Source organism: Mixophyes fleayi, chromosome 9 (assembly GCF_038048845.1).
Source record: "Mixophyes fleayi isolate aMixFle1 chromosome 9, aMixFle1.hap1, whole genome shotgun sequence".
Taxonomy (NCBI): domain Eukaryota; kingdom Metazoa; phylum Chordata; class Amphibia; order Anura; family Limnodynastidae; genus Mixophyes; species Mixophyes fleayi.
The window spans coordinates 77,861,983-77,882,857 of record NC_134410.1 but is presented as its reverse complement, the minus strand read 5'-3'; the positions used below and the strand labels follow the sequence as shown (position 1 = coordinate 77,882,857).

General features: G+C 37.3%; 1 protein-coding gene across 2 annotated transcripts; it reads left to right on the top strand.

Moving 5' to 3' along the window:
- The first annotated feature begins 1,614 nt into the window (after positions 1 to 1,614).
- On the top strand, positions 1,615 to 20,088 carry LOC142101638 (uncharacterized). 2 transcript variants are annotated; one of them, XM_075186044.1, is made up of 11 exons: positions 1,615 to 1,688; positions 4,139 to 4,382; positions 5,990 to 7,249; positions 7,859 to 7,951; positions 11,575 to 11,679; positions 13,737 to 13,846; positions 14,513 to 14,704; positions 15,045 to 15,207; positions 17,030 to 17,195; positions 17,684 to 17,778; positions 19,764 to 20,088. In XM_075186044.1, exons 2-11 carry the CDS (start codon positions 4,235 to 4,237, stop codon positions 19,856 to 19,858), a joined length of 2,427 nt encoding a protein of 808 aa, XP_075042145.1. In that variant the 5' UTR covers positions 1,615 to 1,688; positions 4,139 to 4,234; the 3' UTR covers positions 19,859 to 20,088. The 2 variants fall into 2 exon arrangements, with proteins under 2 accessions (XP_075042145.1, XP_075042144.1); XM_075186043.1 differs by having other exon boundaries at positions 5,990 to 7,426.
- The last annotated feature ends 787 nt before the right edge of the window (positions 20,089 to 20,875 follow it).

The following is a 20,875-nucleotide window of genomic DNA, read 5'->3' as shown; positions in this document are numbered from 1 at the left end:
AAATTTTAACAGGTCAATTCAGCTTTTTGCCTATTTGTGTTTGTAAGGAAAATTAGCTGTGCTGGAATAAAATGGAATTCAGAATAAATGGTTATTTATATTTTATTTTTTTCAAAATAGCTTTTACAAAGTGTTTTTTCTCAACAAATGAACAAACTTAATGCCCTTACAATGTTGAATTTTTGTTTAAACTAGCGTTAAAATGAATTAAGTTGCCAATAGTAGAAATATTTTTTTGTCTTAGTTTACTACCTGGGTTTTAACTTGTATTAACCATATGAACAATATGAATATTCTTATACTATTGAAGGGAAGGAGTAGCTCTAAAGAGTACTGTGTAGGAAGTAGTAGAATATACAATATGCTTCCATGTGTAATTTCTAGGCTCCTTTAAGGGTCTCTCACCCTATATTTTGTTTACCTATTGTATTGTTAAATGGAAATATTAAGGGGTAAATGTTTTAAAATATTCTACTTATAGTACCTTATCTAGTTAATATGATTGTCTAAATACTACCAATTGGTATCATTATTTGATTTTTCTTTCCCATAATCCCTTCATTCTCTCATCTAACCCTCCTGTCAAGCTTACTGAGGTGTAATATTCCTCTTGGAATGCAATGTAAGTAAGGCTTAATTTAAAAGGATATGTGTGATATCATTGGGAGATGGGGTATTATGTCGTTGGTATGGTGGACAGGTCCTGAATAGACCAAAAAGACGACAAACAGCAGACAAAGACGTAGCCGATAAAACCTCCTTATATCCTGTGCATAAAAATAACATAACATAATAAGTCCAACTTATGCATTCTATATATTAGGTACAACTAGAAAAATAAAATGTTTGAGATTACATTGAAATTACTTTAACACCTTTGAATGAAAACAAACTTTGAGACAGGCAGATGCCACAAATGTTCATAAAATGTTATTGCCATCATTTATAACTTAAATTCAGATTTGTTAACTTGGGAAAACATCCCAAAATAATTATTATTGTAGAAGCACATGAACTGAGCCATGTCAGGAGACCAAGTGCAACTCTCCCATTCTATTTCTCACACAGTGGGAGTATGTGAATTGGCAAGTTTCTAAAATTAGAATTTTACAATATGTAACTTATCTACAAAAGCAGTTGTTTCCTCATTATTGTGACATTTTTAAGTAAGTATTGATATATCAATGTTTAGTATAGGTAGTCATGGGCTAAGAAACAATTATTTGACTTAAGACTCTGAATTTTGCTCACACCCATTAAGTGGTGTAATGACTGTTCCTGGGATACAGGATATCTGTGATTTCCAATGATACCAAGACAATTCAAGGAATGAGGAAAAAGGTTGATAGAAAAAGTAACCAGTTATTGACTAAGATAGTTGCTGTCTCTCCCAGAAATAAATACAAAATTATAAATAACTCATTATAAAGGTGATCTCATGAAATAGCATAGTTGCAATGTATAAGGAAGTCTTACTGGAGGTATATCACTGAGTACGATCATTTGCAGCAGGAAACAAAAATACTTTGGAAATTCTAAAGACTTAAAGTCTCCACCCAGAGGTTGTAGAAACTATAAAACCTGTTATTCAGAAGCACATTCATTCAGCAAGCAGTGGATGTTGTTATAGAGTTCAGAAGGGCTAGTCTCTGAAAAGAAAGTAGATTTCTGCTTTTCACATCTCTAAGGTAGGTGGTTTGTAATTAGGGTATTGCTATGTCTACAATGTTCAATTTAGATTGTTTCAATGTTTCCTGATTAATAATTTAGGTGACCTGGCATATCTGCATTTAATTTAGATGTTAGGCATTGTTTTTTATAAAAGTTGTGGAATGTTTCATTTTATTTAATTACCAGCAATGAAAATGGACATGCATAGTGTGTCAGAAACTAAATATTGTGTCTCATTTTCAGACAATGAGACATGAGAGTGATACACTTGTGTTCAAGACCAAGGTTCAAAAATTTAGACAAACGACAAAGAGCACATTAGTGGTCACCAAATTGAGGAAGCTTGCAAGTATATCCCAAAAGTAATGATTAAGTCTGGAACTTGAGGGGGAAGACCAGAGAACCTTTAGTGCTACATTTTCAGTTAGGTTTGTGGTTTAAACTTGGATTGGGGTTTGGACAGGTCTAGGGTTAAAACTTGATGTAAATTTATACGTATCTCTTGGGCTAATGTTAGGGCAATGTGTAAGAGTCTGCAAGTTAGAGCCTAGTTTTCATTTATAACTTTACATTCAATGTAAAAGGGAAGTGTTACCAATTTGAGACAAGAGGGGTATATTTACTAATTTGCGGGTTTGAAAAAGTGGAGATGCTGCCTATAGCAACCAATCAGATTCCAGCTGTCATTTTGTAGAATTTACTAAATAAATTATAGCTAGAATCTGATTGGTTGCTATAGGCAACATCTCCCCTTTTTTTAAACCCACAGTTTAGTAAATATACCCCAAGAGTCTGACTGCTGAAATAGAAGTTCTCCAATTTAGACTCTTATTACTAAGTAGTGTAATCGTGGGTCCCTTGTACTGGTGGGCCAAGGGTAACTGCAACTTTGCCCTTTCATAAAAATAACCCTGCTTGATTCCAGATTATAATAAGAAATTAGTAGGTAAAGCAAGCGAAAAAGTAAAGGTGCTATTTCAGTGTAAACATTTCCACTTAAACAAAGCAGCTCCTTATCCCCCCAAAAAATTGTAAGATTACATTTTCCAGAGAGACAAATAAAAATTAAGGAAACATAATTTACGTATTTATTTTTTATGGGCATATGCAGACATTCGCTTTTCCTAAAACCTATTACACTACACATGCAACAATCTATTGAACACATTTACCACCATACTCAATTATGACTGTTTTAGTCAAACTGGTCACGGTCAACCAAATTAGGCAATCCGACAGCATGTGGCTACTTTAAGTCAAAACCATGCAACAGAAACTTAATGTATAAACATTTTCTGTAGTATCGCACGTGACTAGAAAGAGTACCTTTTATCAAAATAGTCTTGGATTTTCCCACTTTTTGCTTTGAATTTTTGTTTTCTCACATCAAAAGCTCCTAGAAGAAAATATAACACAAATTGCAAAACTAGCTCAAAGAGCAATAAATGTAATCAGGATATGTTACATTGTGTGCCTGGAGACAGTACATGAAAAAATATTTAAAAAAAGGTAGGAACAATAGTCACTAAGAATAATAAACTTTCACAAAGTCCTACCAAGAAAAGATTACAAGTAAACACAGAATTACTATAAAAAAACATTCATTTATTAACTGTAATTCATTTGTCACATAGAGAGAGTAGTAGCAGCCACTACCAGTCCCCGCTAACCAATGAAAACGTCTGATATAGAAGAGATTAGCCAAGTGGATAAGCCCTTAATAATATTCTTAATATAACAATAAGACCTTTTCTATGTCTTTTAGCCAGTGTTCCTTAACTCTTAACAAACCAGTAATTGTCTTCTTACTAGTATGGATCTGGTGCCCTAGGGATTTGCTATTGTTCACTGCCTGATTTTTCTGGCCATCCTAGTGATAGTTGCCACATTAGAGTCCTTTGATTTGCTTCAGGGTTAGATCATTCTTCTCATTTTGGTATTTTTTAAATATCACTTACAGCAGGGAAAAACACCAATAAGCAGTAGCTGAAGGGCAAGAAAATAAGTGTTACTCATCAGACAGCCGAAGCACACTGAACTGTGTACAGTAAAATCCATAGTAATTCTGCCTCCAGAGGCTCACAAATCGATGACAGCTCATTACTGTGACTATACTGCCTACTTGGCAGCAGCTGCGACTTACAAAGCGTACATTAAAGAACCAAGAGAGGTGTCCTGTTCCCATTTGTTACAAGCTGAATAAAACATAGAGGATTAGTATATTAATGTATGAGGTCATTTGAGTGCATAGAGGACATCAAAGTGCAATTTATTTTATAAGAGCTAATGTATTTATTACATAGCTCACTTCCTTTCACTTATAGGACTTATTTCAAAAACATAAATCAACAAAAGTCTTTGCAAATACAGAATATATACTGATATTTACTCATGATTGTATGGACATAAACACAGTAACATAATGATGGTTTATTGTAAAAATAATCACATTTTTTTTTCTCCTTAGGAATCACCATTTAAATTTACATTTCATGTGAAAATTTTGTTGTATAAATTCATATTGGACTGTCAAGAGCAAGTCATTTCTACACAAGACATCACCATGGAGGGGTTTCCTGCTGTATTTTACAGTGAGCCTGCGGTGCTGGGGCTTCTTGCAAATGCTGTTAGTGCCTTTCTGGTGTGTATGCAGAACTTCTCTCTGTTTAACACCTCTATTAATGCAGGAGGAGTGGAGAACATCCTCGCAGGTAAGTTTCAAGTTTTTAAATGAATTGCAATGATATAAAAATGGCAAAATATGTTATATACATTTTCTGTGGCACTCCCACTGTAACCTGCAATTAGTTCCACCCGAAAACTAACAAGCGATTGCATACACCTCTCTTATTCACTTATTCTGCTTTTCTTGTTTTTATTCATCTCAATATTCTCTTACATATTCTTGTAAAGATGCTTACATTTGTTTTGAAGTGGTTGTTGGGACGATTGCAAAGTTCACAATTTTTAACATTTAATTAATTTTTGAACTTTAGATCGCAAAACGAAAAAAATGTAGCTATTTGAGTCGGTTTGAACATGTTCAATTTTAAACGGCTGAATTATAAAGTACTTTTACAATTTTTCATGCAAATAGCAAATTCGAACTTTGAACTTAAACTCAGCAATGTTTGCTGTTCGAGCTGAAAAAACTTTGAAAGTACTATAAAAGTCTTTTACGGTTGAACATGTTTAAACTGTCTCAAATATAGTTTAACTCATACAAATTATGTATTCTTTTTATCATGCAAACTTTGAGCTTCAATTCAAACACAGAAATGTTTGCTGTTCAAAAAAGCCACATGTTAAAAATGCCGTAAAATATAACCATCTAAGTTTAAACATGGTCAATGCTCAACTCCTGTCCTTAAGTACCACCAACAGGTCATGTTTTTAGTATTTCTGGCATGAGGAACAGGTGGGATAACTACTGATCCAGTGAAACAAATTAGCACACCTGTGAAAGATTAAAGAAATTCTGAAAACATGATCTGTTGGTGGTACTTGAGGAGATGAGCACTGCTGGACTAGGTTACATTTAATGATGGAAAGAGCATCATCATCATCATCACCATTTATTTATATAGTGCCACTGATTCCGCAGCGCTGTACAGAGAACTCATTCACATCAGTCCCTGCCCCATTGGAGCTTACAGTCTAAATTCCCTAACACACACACACACACACACACACACACACACACACACACAGAAAGAAAGAGAGACTAGGGTCAATTTTGATAGCAGCCAATTAACCTACTAGTATGTTTTTGGAGTGTGGGAGGAAACCGGTGCACCCAGAGGAAAGCCACGCAAACATGGGGAGAACATACAAACTCCTCACAAATAAGGCCATGGTCGGGAATTGAACTCATGACCCTAGCGCTGTGAGGCAGAAGTGCTAACCACTTAGGCACTGTGCTGCCCATCATTCACATCTTCTACATCCATACAGTACAGTGTGGCTATAATCGTGCTCCAAGTGATTATCTGCCTTTAGGAGGTCCTAGGCAAAGTTATCTGCCCTAAAAACCAGCACTGACAAGACCAGATAAAATCTGTGTTTTTGTTAATAATACACATAATACAACAGAAGAAGAAAAAAGAACAATGGACAGTTAATTTCTAAACCGTATGTGTGCTATATATTTACCATACCGTGTTCATGAACAATAATAAAACTGCAGCTATGTTGAAACGTCCATGAGACTAAGAGGATCTACGGAGTTAAAATAGAAAGGCTTCAGACAGCTGGAAACATTTAATATATACAGTATATTATCTAACATGTTACTTATATTCTTTTTTAAATATTGCAGGTGTTCATCTGATTCTAATTGGAGGTGTAACTCAGCTCATTGCCGGATTTCTGTCTTTTCGAAAGTATGACCATCTAAGTGGTACTTCATTCCTAGCCTTCTCTGCTTTGTGGAGCAGCTATGGTGCTACTCGTATTATCGTAGGCTCAGAATCTGCTTCCCAAAATAGCTCTGCTGTGCCAACCCTTCCCCAGATTCCAGTTAATGAGGGTGCAGTGGCTGGGCTGGTAGCTTACATATTCATTGCTGTCATCCTCGCCTTCTGCTCAGCAACAGTCAATTATATTATGCCTTTTGTGTTTGGGGCTTTAACACTAACCCTAATCTTTGAGGCTATAGGGCTGTTTGGTCACTGGGCCCTAGTAGTCTCTGGTGTACTAGAGTTAATAATTGTGTTGTGTGGACTTTACGGAGCAGGAGCCCTTCTGCTGAAAGGCATCACTCAGAAATATGTTCTTCCAGGCTTTGGGAATTCTCTTTTCAATGTCCTACTTCTTGGTTCTGCAAATCGCAACACTTCAAAAACTGCTGGAGAAGAGAAGAAGAAAAATACAAAATATGCTGAACCCATGGCACTAGGCTACCTGTGTGACACCATCTCTCCTTTCATTATGGCATTCTACTGCTTTGGATATATGAAAACATTTTATGTAGGTTCCATATGGATCAGCATCAATGTCATATCTCAGTTGTGCTCTAGCTACTACAGTTATCTACGGGATGATATTTATCATGCTACAAAATTTGCTTTTCATGGGACCTTCTGGCTGGTCAAGTCTTGGGAAGAGTTTACTGTTACAGTTGTTCTCACATCTAGCAATGTGTCTAAAAGCAGAGATTTGATGGTTGGCGACTGGTTCTTTCTGGCTGCGGCATGTGTGTTTTGCTTTTTATCATTAAATAAAGACATTCTAGAAGTGACACACAATACTGCATTTGCCCTAATGACTGTATCCACAATTCAGCAGATACCAAGCACAGCTGCTTACATATTCTTTGGAGTGACTTGCAGTATATTTACTGTAATTTCCCTTTACACAACATTTGCCAGTCTTGTTAATTCAATTGCAGAGAAAGTACTAATACCTATTGGGAACATAGTGATGTCAAGTGGCAAGTTCCAGGATGTTTTGGTATGGGGCAAACAACACTTGCAAACGTCAGGAGAGGAATTAAACATCAAGGAAAATCTCAGCTCCCGGTCTTCAGAACCACTATTCTACATCTGTAATGGTTTAGCGGCACTTGCTGCTATCCAAAGTTCGTTAGACAATACAATCCAGGCCCATTTATCCATTCCTTGGGTGCTTATACCTGGTGCTATTATGCAACTGTACGTCTGTAGAATTGATGTCCAAGGAGGTCGAAGATTTGGCTCGGTTCTGCCATTTTGTTTCTCTGCTATCTGGGCTACATGGGTATGGCTACGTTTTGCAGGTATGAAATCTATAAATACAGGCAAAAGTAGGCATATTGCTTTTTCAATGTAATCAGATAATACTGTTCTTCTAAATATAAATAGTCCATGGCATAATAAATAAATATTTATATACTGTAATTATATACACTAAATCAGTTCATTTATGTATCATTGATAAAGGGTTCCTCATCCATTGTAGCCATTTTATCATCTCCCAATGAGGAATTAATCTAGAACATCAAAGTCCCTCTCGTTGCTGAACTGAGATAGTAAATTCCATCTTGGTTTCAACATTTCAATGTAAAATTGTTGAAACATTTCAAAGAGAGATTTATTTGAATTTTCCATACTATTTAGTTTGAGTATAATATGGACAACACTGGTAGGGACTAATGGAAAGTGATGTTCCTCAGTTAACTGTGTAGTCTAATAGATAACATTTTCCTTAGGTTCTTTGCTAGGAATCACTGCAAACAATGATGGGGGATTCACAGTTGGAGCAATCGCTTTTTTGATCGTCAACATGTTTTTGGTTGCCTTCGGTAAGTATGATTTAAGTATAATTTGCATTTTGTTTACTAAAAGCAGAGATTTGTAAATTGGGGACATGTTTAGGACTAAGCAGAACAGACAAAAGTCATTAGTACACAATAGATTTGTCCCTCAATGGCCAAAATAGGTGAGACAATGTCTTTGGTGAATTTGGAAAGGCAGAAGTACTGGTGTGCCCAAAGTCATTGCACTAACGCTAGGACCTGGTTGGTAAAATGGGCCCATTCCACTGTAGATTATTTAAAACAAATATTCTTTCACTGTGGCACTTGTTGAAAAGCTTCCTCAGTGGGGTTCAGTGCTGCACATCACATGACATGTGCCAAAGGCTTCTAATTGGCCACTGGCAGTAACAACTTGGAAGCCGCTGACACTCACATTCACGTCATGTCTATTTCACACCATGTCCCATTCATGTCAGGGACTGGGAACTTCTCAACAGACCTGCACAAAGGAAGAGGCGACAGCCTTGGCAGTGAATGTAGAAACACAGAAGGAACATATCTAAAGTGCCCATTGCATAAGAAAACTAATGTTATTTTGCATCTTTGGGTATAGAGAATTATTACTGATGGCAAATTGAAGACATGGGCTTATTAATGACACATATTATTTATGCACACATTTATAATATACTACAACGTATAGGTATAGTACAGGCATTTCTGATGCTGGGTATAAATAATCAGATAGTACTACATATTACATTAAATATATTTTATGCTATAAATGTATGTATTTTTATGAGCAAATAATATTTTTCTTTTGACTCCAGTTTTTGTTGAGCTAGTCCTATGGGTGAACAAGCCTAACACTAAGCATATTCCATATTTTCCTGCTGAAGAGATGCAGTAAGAAAGGAGATCAAACCATCTGATAAATACAGATAGCTTTATATGAATCAGAAGATACAGGGGTAGAAAATGATAACCAAAAAACATTACTATACTCCTTTTAAGGCCCACTGTATATAAATGACAGACAGATTTTGTACAAAGGGATTATAATAAACCTGTTATTTTACTGAAAGTATTAATTTACATTTTATTTCCTTCACATTACTTAGTGATAACTGTAGACATCAATTTTCCTTTCCTAGTTAAAAGATTGTTATGAGACAAAATGGAATGGAAGCTTTGCTGTTAAAATACCACTAAACCCATATTCCCTATATAAAATAATAACTATTACTAATAGCATTCACATATGTATATAAAAATTTCAGGAGCTTTTCAGACATCTTCAGATAAGAGGGTCTATTTATCAAGGGGATAAAAGCCCTTTTTTAGGATTTAGAGATTCTCTCTATTTAAAATAGCCAGGGCCTGTTTATGTGTTCAGGCTGCCCTAGGCTACCTACTGCCCTAGGCTCCCTGCCCCTTTCCCCTACAGAATCCTCTTTAAACTCCTTACTACCACTTACAAAGCTCTCTCCCAGTCTACTGCCCCCTATATCTCTAACCTCCTCACCATTCACACTCCTGCACGCTCCCTGCGCTCGGCAAATGACCGTTGCCTCTCCTCCACTCTAATTACCTCTTCCCACTCCAGAATCCAAGACTTCTCCCGAACTGCCCCCCTGCACTGGAATGACCTCCCTCGCTCCATCCGTCTTGCTCCCAATCTGTGCTCTTTCAAACGGGCACTCAAAAATCACCTGTTCCTGAATGCCTACCAACCATCCACTTAATCCCTCATCTACTCTGCTTGTTCTCCCCTCTCTCCCCTGGTCCATTTTTCTCCCTCGCATCACTGCCTCCCTTTCGTGCCTGTTTTGTTCACCCACCCTTAGGATGTAAGCTTCCATGAGCAGGGCCCCTCTCCCCCCCTGTCTCCATACCTACTCTTTTGCTCTGCCTTTACTGCATATGTCTGCCTGGAGTCTCTAAAGCATTAGTACTTTGTGTTTATTATTCTGTAATGTTTCACCCTGTATGGTCTACTGTTTGTACTATGTAAGGCGCTGGGGGGCAGGGGGGCCGCTCAGTCTAACCACTGTTAGGGCCTGCCGCCCTGCCCCCCTCCCCCCCGGATGCAATATTTGCTCATTATTACCGGCGGCCACATCACATGACACGCGATGCAGCCGCGTCAGCTCACAAGCAGGCGCATCACATAACACGGGACATCGCGTGTTATGTGATGCGGCCGCCTGTGCGCCTCCCGGGCTGAAACTTGCCAGCCTGTGCGGAAACCTTGTGGTGCCTAACAAATAAATGATAATAATAAATAATAATAATAGGCTAATAGGCTTATAGCGACCCCTCATCTTCCAAGCCAGGCTAATACACATTAGGTAAAAACAAACTCATCCTTAATTTAAAAACTAACCCTAACCCTAACCCTTCACCACCCCACCAGTGTTTATGTTCCAGCATTTTCTAAAACTAAGCTTCACATGGCTTTTTTAAAAGGTTACAGCAATCTTTGTCACTCATTTCTTTTTCATTAAAATCGGAACTGTATAGCAGAAAGGAGGCATGAACAAGCGCTGCTGAGGGTGAATATGTGAAGGGGAGGGGGCTGTCACGCTTGCGTTTGTTGCCATTCTTGTCTCGGCTACTCGTTTATTCTCAAGCGCCCGCCCAAGGATGACTCCTTGGGGTAAATGTATCATACCCCGGTTTTGTCAACTCCCGAGAGTTCGGCGTCTTCGCAGCTTAAATTTAAAGCGGTGCTGCCTTGTAAAGGGAAGTTTGTATGATATGTATGTATGATACATTTACCCCCTTGTCTGCAGTCCTTACCATGATAATACGTCAAGATTAAACCTTACTACATTTTTTTTCATGTTTTATATTTACTTTACTATACCTCTCCTTGTAACAATTTTGCATCCCCAAATATTTAAGCCCTCCCCAAAAGCCTCACACCATAGGCTGCAGCCTATTCAGCATATTGGAAAATCAAGCTCTGATCATAGCCCCTAGGCAGGTGAAGACTATGGGCGACGATAGCTGGTCGTAACCTTCGTCAGGGTTCTCCGGAGCCAATATAACATATTTTTAAAACTTTTTTTTTCTTTAAAGTGGATCTGGAAGTCCATGTTTGGTATTGCAGTTCCAGCACGCATGCGAGGTGAGAGCAAGCAAGCCATTTCACACATGCGCAGATTGACTCTAGACTGGCTGATAAAGTGCTAAGAGTACTCTTACCTCTGCCAGTCAGTGTCAGCGGCTAGCTGAGCATCGCTCAACTGCCATGGCGAAAATTTAATGGTAAATTCAGGCAATAATCGGTGATAGAAAATCTTTAATATCTCCTGATATTGTTACATAGATCCAAAAGTGTGATATTTAAAGGAGATCTCATGGGAAGTCACTGCAGCCAACCTCTCCCTAGTCTGAAATGTCTGATAATGTAGAGGCAATAGTATGCGCTTATCTACACAGCAAATGTTTATACAATGTCAAACATGTTAAATTCTGCCAAGGTTTGAAAACTTTTACATATATGTCTGTGAATGTTATTAATAACTTCTTTATGTAAGGGACCTCATGTTTTAAGTTTAATGGCCCTTTTATAAAGCAACAAAAAAATCAATGCAAAACAATGAGAATTCCATAGTCCTGACTAGGAAAATTTAAATGTTTTTTTTTTCCCTTTTATGCAGCTACTTATGCCAATACAGTTCTGCTGCTTCTGACCCTTGTGATGGAGGCTGTTATTGTCTGTTTTCTTCTTTTCACATTGGAAAGTCTTCCCCTTCCACTTGAAAGTAAGTTTTGAGTATTTCAATATACTAATAGAATGCTAGTGTTTACTATCACTGTGAAATACTACAAACATTTGAGGACTTTTATGAAAACTGGTGCTCAGGTAACAAGGTGTTGTAATCTGTAGAAACAAGTCAACTGGGCAGCACGGTGGCTCAGTGGTTAGCACTTCTGCCTTACAGCACTGGGGTCATGAGTTTAATTCCCGACCATGGCCTTATCTGTGAGGAGTCTGTATGTTTTCCCCGTGTTTGCGTGGGTTTCCTCCGTGTGCTCTGGTTTCCTCCCATACTCCAAAAACATACTGGTAGGTTAATTGGCTGCTAACAAAATTATCCCTAGTCTGTGTGTGTGTGTTAGGGAATGTAGACTGTAAGCTCCAATGGGGCAGGGACCGATGTGAGTGAGTTCTCTGTACAGCGCTGCGGAATTAGTGGCGCTAAATAAATAAATGGTGATGAACTATTTGCTTTCATTTTTTTAACTGCAGTAGAGAAATGCCAGTAAAAAGATAATGTTTTGCTATAGATTATAATACTGTTTCTCTATTGCCAACAATTTAAAATTGTGCACATTATTAAAATGTTATGCATGGTGTGGTCCAAGCACATATCTCCCAACTGTCCAAGTTTCAGTAGGACTATCTTGCTTTAGCCTCCCTGTCCAGGAGCCCAGGTTTCCCTGTATGTGCATTCTGAATTGCTACAGATTGTCTCTCACATACTGTTGTATGGAGCTCTTAGGCTAGCAATATCAATTTCCTTCATTTTAGAACACAGTCCTCAAGGGCTACTAACAGTTCATGTTCTCAGGATTTCTTCAATCATGCACACTTGAGTTAATCTATTTAGCTAGGTCAGTAATTATCCCACATGTTTCTACTGACATAAATCCTGACAACATGACCTGTTGGTAGCCCTTGAGGATTGAACTTGGACACCTCTGTTTTAGAAAAAACATTTGACTTTGTATACAAATGCATACATTTTCAATTTCAATTGGACCACTTCAGATTAATGTGTTGATCGCATATATTTAGACAACTATATTTAATTGTATTAAATCTGTTGTCACCCACACATATTTTCTTACAATTTGAATAAAAACAATCAGATCAGATCTTAAGATCAGTTTTTTTTAACATGAATAACGAGCATTAATATGGGAGTGTGACATGATCAAAATATTATCTTGTGAGACTTAGCTTTGCACCGACTCACCTGCCCAATACTCTGATTATCATGCTGCTGCTGTTGAGAGTGCATGTGTGTGTGTGTTAATAATTTGGGGGGGGGGGAGCAGTAATGATCTGGGAGAGGATAAATTCAAAGTTTGGTTATCATGATATAGAGGACTATCAAATGTGGCACCAGTCATGATCTGTAGGATAATTATTTCCAGGAGTGATTAAGAGATGGGATTTAGGGAGAGTCAACTAGAGGGAAAAGGATCTGGGGAAATCAATAAGGGTATGGCATGGATCAGAATAAGCATGCGGTAACATGATCTGGGGAGACCATTTTAAGCAGCATTATTATTATTATTATTATTATTATTATTGCTATTATTTTTTTAAGTATCTTTATAAAGTATCTTTATAGAACAGTGTTTATGAGGGGTTGGTCTAGTGCATGACTAAGGGCGAGACTTAAATATAAAAAAAAATTGTTTTGTCACATGTAAATAGGAATCTTTAGAGGTGGACCTCCGATCACTACAATCTCCATCTTTACATATTCATTGGACTTAGTTATTATCTCATATGTTTGTATTTTACATTTTGTTCCTTAATATATAAACCTGCAAAGCCAGCAGAATAACAACAGATAGTGAGAAGAGCATCTTAAATAAGGGGCATTGTAGTTCTGACAATTGAGAGGAACAAAACCTTATTTTGTGCAGTCCTTTATATTGTGGATCTATATATCAATGGTCATGTAAATATATAGATGTAAATTATAAACAAAATATTTGTCTATAGACAAAGTAACTGAATGTTAATCTTTGATTTTAATGTACCAAATTGATGACCTAACCTATTGATTTACTCCTTCTCTAGTTACAGTGCTGTCCATCTTTAGCATAATTTGTCTCTATGGCTTATTGGCTTCTCTTGCAAACTGCATGTTCAACAAAGAGCTAATACCACTGGGACCTTCAGTGTTCAAGGTAAACTAGGCAAAAGCATATTTAATAGTTAAAATATTTACACACAAAGTCAAACTGTTCAATTGTATGCTGACAAATCTACTTGGGATCTCCAGCTGTTGCAGCTGTTGTATAAGTCATTTAGGCTTTATTGGCCTCTCGCTGTCATGAAATTCGTCGACATATAGTTCCACAACAACTGAAAATCCACGGGTCACCTATTGTTGTTGTGAATTAAGTGAATACTGTTTAAATCACTGACCTTTTCAGGTTGCAGTTGTCACAGCACGGTCAATGTATTCATTATCCATATCTATATATCTATGGGGAATTTTTATTATAAGACTGATTTTATATTTGTACCATTGTCAGTCTCTATGTTACCATATTGTGACAACAATTATTTACTTTCAGCACCCCAACTAACAACACTTTGTGAACATGGTTTTATGGTGATAAATCAGAAAAGAGCTAATTACTAATTTAATAACTGACTATTGTTACATATGGAATAGGAACCATTATACTCCCCTTTGGATATAAAGTAAATAAAACATTTTCAAAAGTGATCTAAAGATCTGGTACCCGTGGGTTGGGGGGTATCATAAACAGACTGCCCAATATTACATTAATATATTAATAATCAGCATATGTGCATGTATGTAATTGTGATCACTTTCACCACAGAAAGTTGAGCCAGAGAAGGAAGAAGTTTCCAGCTCATGTCTCCTGCCTCAATCTCATCGTACAAGCGGTTTGAGAACGATAGCAAAAATATTGGAGAGCGGAGGTGTGTGTGGAATCCCAACAGACACAGTCTATGCACTGGCTGCTTCCTGCAAACACCCAGAAGCCATCAAGAGGATTTACACTATAAAGGTGAGACTAACATTGTCTAGGCCATATTTATATGTGTCAACCAGGAATTTTACTCATACTTGCCAACATTTTATATCTATTCATGTACTGATGTTGAAAGCTTCTACGCCTCCACCAAGTTTTGAATATGGGAAGCAGCAAATTTAAACTTTCCTTTATTTAAATAAAGTTTTAGAATGTTAAAATGTGGATCAGTAAAATTATTTTAGAAAATATATAGAACATATAAAGAAAATGATATGAAATGTCAGTATATTTGTTATTATGTTCGTTATGTAAGCTCTATTGAACAGTAGAAGGAGTCAGTTTCTATAATCTATCACGACACATTATGTTACAGGAACGACCTTCAGAGAAACCTATCTGTATCTGTATTTCTAACTTGGAGCAGCTGAGGGTGATAAATCCTCCATTCAGTCCTCTCTTGTGGAGGTTCATGGACTCGGTATATCCAGGAGGAATAAGCTGCATTGTGAAGAAAGGGGAGTGGCTAAAAAGATTAGGTAAATGATGCACATAGTACATTACTATACTGTCACTCAAGCACCAAAACTAGAAGGTATCAGGTTTAGGGGTAATTTAAAGCAGAATTATTTTACAGAAAGGGTATTAGATAGGCGGAATAATCTTCCAACAGATATGGTAAAGGCTAGTTCAGTAGGGGAATTTAAACATGCTTATAGGCATAAGGCTATCCTAAATCTGAGAGACAAAGGATCAAATAGGGTTTGAGGTTTTGAGGAAATAAAAATGAACAGACTAGATGGTCTGTGTGGTTCTTATCTGCTATCAAAATCTATGTTTGAAAAATAGGGCCATTGTCACAGGCAAATATGTAAGGATATTCATATAAATCCTGGGTCTGTCCCTGGAAATGGGTATCAGCTGGTTATTCTGTCAAAGTACCACACACAAATATAAATTCCAGTACCATATAAAATATACACATATCTGTGAATATGTTACTATATATGTATCCTGTCACTCTTCGTGATATGCCCATCCTGCTTTGCCACTTACCATTCAGTAGTTTTGCCTCTACACTATGTAGCCTACTTAGGCCCCATTAAAATTTGTGACTAATGTGTTTTGTAATCGGTTGAAAATCCTTAAAATTCTAGAGGGTAGATTTACTAAAAATCACATTTAGTTGCAGTTTTAAACTGCCACACATATGCAGTTTAGTGCTCCAATCCACTGCATTTAATAATAGAGCGGTTTGTGGCTGGCATGTTAAATGGCTGGCGATGTGTGGCTGATTGAAAACAGCTTAACAGCCGGTGGTTTACTCAAAACAGTCGGTGATTTGGTCAAAACAGCAATCAAAACAGTCACTTTTTTTATAACTGCTTCTGATTGGCCAGATAATTCTATCAGCATGTTTGAGATAACTTTTCATTCATAATGTAAGAGGAGGCACCGTTGACTTATGAATTATAGGGGTAGTCATTATTTATTGATTAAGGGGCAAAATTAATTTTTTATTAACTTATGAGGGTATTTTTTTTTCAATATATTACAATATTATTGAATTATATTATGAAGCAATATGAATATACAATTATAGTATCTGTGCAATACTATTTGATTGCTAATGGGGGCAAAACTTTTTTATGATGCACACATGTGGCACTACATATTGCCCCATAATATAATAATACAATAATATTGCCCCCTTAATAGAATGAAAAATAAAATTTGCCCCATAAGTTAATTCTAAATAAATTTTCCCCCTTAATCAATAAATAATTATTGACCCCTTAATTCATAGGTCAATTTTAATGTTCTGAAGGGCAAGATTGCTCAAATTGCATGCTGTTTGAGCAATCTCTCCTCTCACAGCCACCTCTTTTGTTTTGATTGTATTGCTGGTGATATCCCCATCGGTTTTTCAAACAGTAGCTTAGTAAATCTGACTGTTTGTATTTTGTTTTGTATTTGTTAAAATTCGGGAATAGGGATTTGTAAAGTGGTGGTTTTCAGCCTTTTAACTGGTAATTTGGCCTTTAGTAAAATGGCCGGGAAAAAACGTAGAAAACTGACGGTTTCAGCAAACCGCTCTTTAGCCCCAGTGGTTTCTATTTTACCAACATTGTGACATCCTTTCTCTTAGTGATTTAACAGCTACATTTCACATAAATACTGTGAAGAGTTTGATGGCAGACGTTTTACTAATGTAAAAAGTAACTCAAACGGATGAATCATTAGCCATGAGTATGCCAAAGGTGATTATAGAAGGTTGTGGCCAGACAAAAGTCTATACTTCATACAATTTTAATGGTAATAATTTTGCAGTGTGCTTACCAGGCTTTCTGTGTGTTCTAGGTGTGGGGCCCGCATATGAATATGTTGGTACACACGACTCTATTATGATAAGAGTTCCTGATCACTCAGTCACAGCCCATCTTACTGATATGACAGGACCTTTAGCTATCACCTCTGCCAACCCAAGTGGCGAAAGTGATAGTACTCACCATGACCACGTGATAACGTAAGTAGAATACTCTGATCTGAATATGACCAATCCAACACCAAAATGACTAATAATAATAATAATAAAAATGATTATTATTATTGTAAATAATAATAAATCATTCAGCTACTTTGCATTGCTAGATACTGTAAGAGCTTATTCAGACCAGCACTTTGTAAGCATAGCCTCACATTAAAATGTTATATATACAGATAGTTACCTTTAATTAGATATTTCAAAGTGCTTCTCATTTACTCAGACACTGCCTTAAATACAACCTCCACATAGCACTCTTAACAGTTGACTTATTCTGTACTATGTACATAGATGTTTCATGTCTCTTTTTTTATTCTTTTTGCTAAAACCTGGTATTTAGAAGAGCTTATCTGCAGTACTCATCTTTCAGTTTTATATGTTAACACATTCTAACATGTAAGATGCACAGTACCACCTGTAGTCCTGACCTATTCCTTATTATAACACTATAAATGTAAACATTTTTGCAGACGTCTGAATCATAAGCTGGATGCAATTCTGTGTGATGGTTATTCAAATGAGCTTGTGGGATCAACTGTGGTGATCTGCACCAAAGTAGATGAAGGTAAATATGTATAATCAAATGCACAAGTAGCAAACAACAAAAATCATTGAAAGCAGACAAAGCAAAGTATTCTTCATAGGTGTAACTTGTAATAAAGCATGACATATCCCAGCATGCAATTTCTGGTTGCCTATAAATTAAGCTGACATTGCATCAAGTGTCTATGACAGCTGCAGCAAAATGTCTAGAAATTTGAACTGAAATATTTAGTTTCTGCAAAGGTTTAAATTAAAGATGCTCAGGCTCGGTTCCTCGAGAACCGAACACACCCGAACTTAGGGGATCCGAGGCTCGGCTCGGTAGTTTCGCGCGCCCTCGGAATCGAAAACAAGGCAAAACATCATCGTTATGTCGTCGGATCTCGGATCTCGTGATTTTTGGATTCCCTTTTAAGATCCAACATAACGGTGGGTGGGAGGGAGGTAGGGCCGACCCAAAGACAATTCCATCTTGCGCCGTTTTTCTTTTCTTCCACTGCTGTGTGCCAATGTGTCCTAGATGTGCTTGGAACTGCTATGTGTTTGTATCATTGCTCTGTCACTTAACATCCACCCAGGTCGCTGCAGTATTTGTCCGAAAGTGTATGAAAATAATATTGTGATCTGTGAGGTGGTCAAAATTGACTGCAAATGACTTGAAATTAGTGTTATTGATGTTAATAATAATGTTGGGGAAAAAAAGAGCAAAAATATGTGATTTTAGCATATTTTAGGATTTTTTTCTAAAAAATCCTACACCAAAACTAACACACGAAGGAGGTTTTGCCAAAACCACAACCAAAACATGAAACTAATCCAGATCCAAAACCAAAACCACTTCACGGGGGTCAGTGAGCATCTCTAGCTTAAGCCCGAGCCCACCTGAATTTAGGGGATCCGAGATAGGCCCGCGAACAGGCTTGGTGTCTCTGCACATCCTCGGATCTGAATCGAGGTAAAACGTCATCATTGCGTTGTCGGATCTCACAGGTTTTGGATTCCTTAAGTACCTCCCTCCCCAGGAGATCCAGCACCATTGCTCACACAGAAACAGCAGTGTTCTTGTCACTTTCCTGTGACATTGCTCAGTGCCATTGCTCATACAGAAACAGGAAGGATAGCAGTGTTCTTGTCATTTGACAAAAATTGTCTGGAAATGATTGGAAAAAGAGCTAAATTATGTGATTTTAGAAAAAAAAAATAGGGATTTTAGAAAAAAATCGGGAACCAAAACCAAACCACGGGGGTCAGTGAACATCTCTAGTTTCTAATCTGCCAATGCTATTAGATTGAATATTACTTAATGTGCCTTGCCCTACAGTGCATATTAAACTTATACAAGTGCTAACAATAGTTTGTTGCACTTTATAAATTTCAACTGCTCTTTAAATAACACAACTAACTGATGTTTTACAGTAGTATGAGGGATATTAGACTTAACCTTCAAGGGATACATAAACCAACAGATATTTTTGCATTAGATATTCACAGCAAACCAAATTAACAACTTCACATATTTCAATGCATAATATCTACCATATGAATTAAAAAAGCTCAATCTATTTAGTACACTTTTGCCCTCTCTCACAAAATGTCCAGTATACTCCAGATATTAAGTAGTTCTCCTGAACTCCCAGGAGAGCAGGCTACTCTCCCGCATCCTACCTGCTTCCTAGTGAAGTGGATGGGACAGGAGACTCGATGAAGTCATTTGTAGAAAATTGCATCGTCATGCTCCCCAGACTGTGCAATGTCCAGGGGCTGGGCTGGGATGGGGAGCCGGGGGGCATCTGCCTACCTGGCTGGTCCCATTGTGAGCTACCTTGGCCTGGTTCACCTGCATTTTTTTCCTTTAAAATAGGCTGCTGAGTCAAGTCTTGTCCCCCGGGCCCTCCCCTGGCAATGTCTCAATGGAAGAAAGTTGGCAAATATGGTCTAGTAACTTTTGAATATTATCACTTAATTGCTTTGTGCTATTTACTAACATAGCTCATTATTCTTTTGCAGGAGCCATCAGTATATTACGGGAAGGGTGTGTACCAGCTGCTAAGATTATGCAGCTATTCGAGCGTGCTAAGAACATGGAGCAGGACATGCTGTAGGAGCACTAAAAAATATATTTTTTAATGGTCCCATGTTCACCAGAATTAAAAGTCCTGCAGGACAGGGCTCAATAAATTTTCTCTATATAAATATATATGTAAATATATTATATACATATATATGTGTCAATATATTGTGTGATTCATTGTTTTGTGATATTGTATTTATTGTTTAACTATAAATCTGAAAATTACTTATTTTATTAGTGAAACTTTTATTCTAATTTAGATACTGACTACACTCTAATTAAAACATTAATGTGTGTGTAAAATATATTCCTTTCCATTTATTGTTCTAAAATACAAGAAGTGGATGTCTATAGTGTAATCATTCTAGCATTTAAATGTAAAATTTTCTTAGATGGGTTGGGGACGATCTGTAGACGCTGAACCTGTCGACAGTCAGGTTGTCGATACCAAAATGTAGACAGTCAGAATGTTGTCAGGTTCAGTGTATTTACACGGTTAAAATGTCGATTTTGTGACTGTCAACGGTTTTTAAATTCGAAAGTCACAATGTCAACATTCAAACACTAATGCCACAACCAGCCACTGGTCCCGCCGGTGCAATACATTAAATAACATGGTAAAGAAAAAAAAAGAAAATGTCCGTACATAAACTTTAAAACAAAAAGTGTGTGAACCCCTGCCCCCTCCCCAAACAGCTTAACCCTAGTGCCGCCTGTCTAGGGTGGTACTAGCAAAATTGGGGAGCCAAAAGCATTTTATTAGTAATAGTACTAGGCTTTGCCAGTTGCGGCTTGTGGCACTATAGCAGGGGAATCCGCAGGGTGGGGTTTCCCTATCATAATGACAACCAACCACAGGCAGGTCAGCATGGCACTGGATTCCCTAGGGAGATGGGGTCTGCAAATAAAAAAGCCCCCCCCCTTAAGAGTACCCAACCCTGTGTTGAAAGCCAATGGGCTCTCCCAACACCCCTGGGTGGTGGTTGTGGGGTTATCAAACTATATTTTTAAGTAAAATGCCTTTTTTGGCCCTGGTGCACTGCAGATG

Excerpts from the sequence above, each read along its gene's own strand:
- LOC142101638 (XM_075186043.1), top strand. The coding sequence starts at position 4,235 with ATGGAGGGGTTTCCTGCTGTATTTTACAGTGAGCCTGCGGTGCTGGGG. Across the intron at positions 13,847-14,512 it reads TGGGACCTTCAGTGTTCAAG|AAAGTTGAGCCAGAGAAGGA; the intron begins GTAAACTAGGCA and ends CTTTCACCACAG. Across the intron at positions 14,705-15,044 it reads AGAGGATTTACACTATAAAG|GAACGACCTTCAGAGAAACC; the intron begins GTGAGACTAACA and ends ATTATGTTACAG.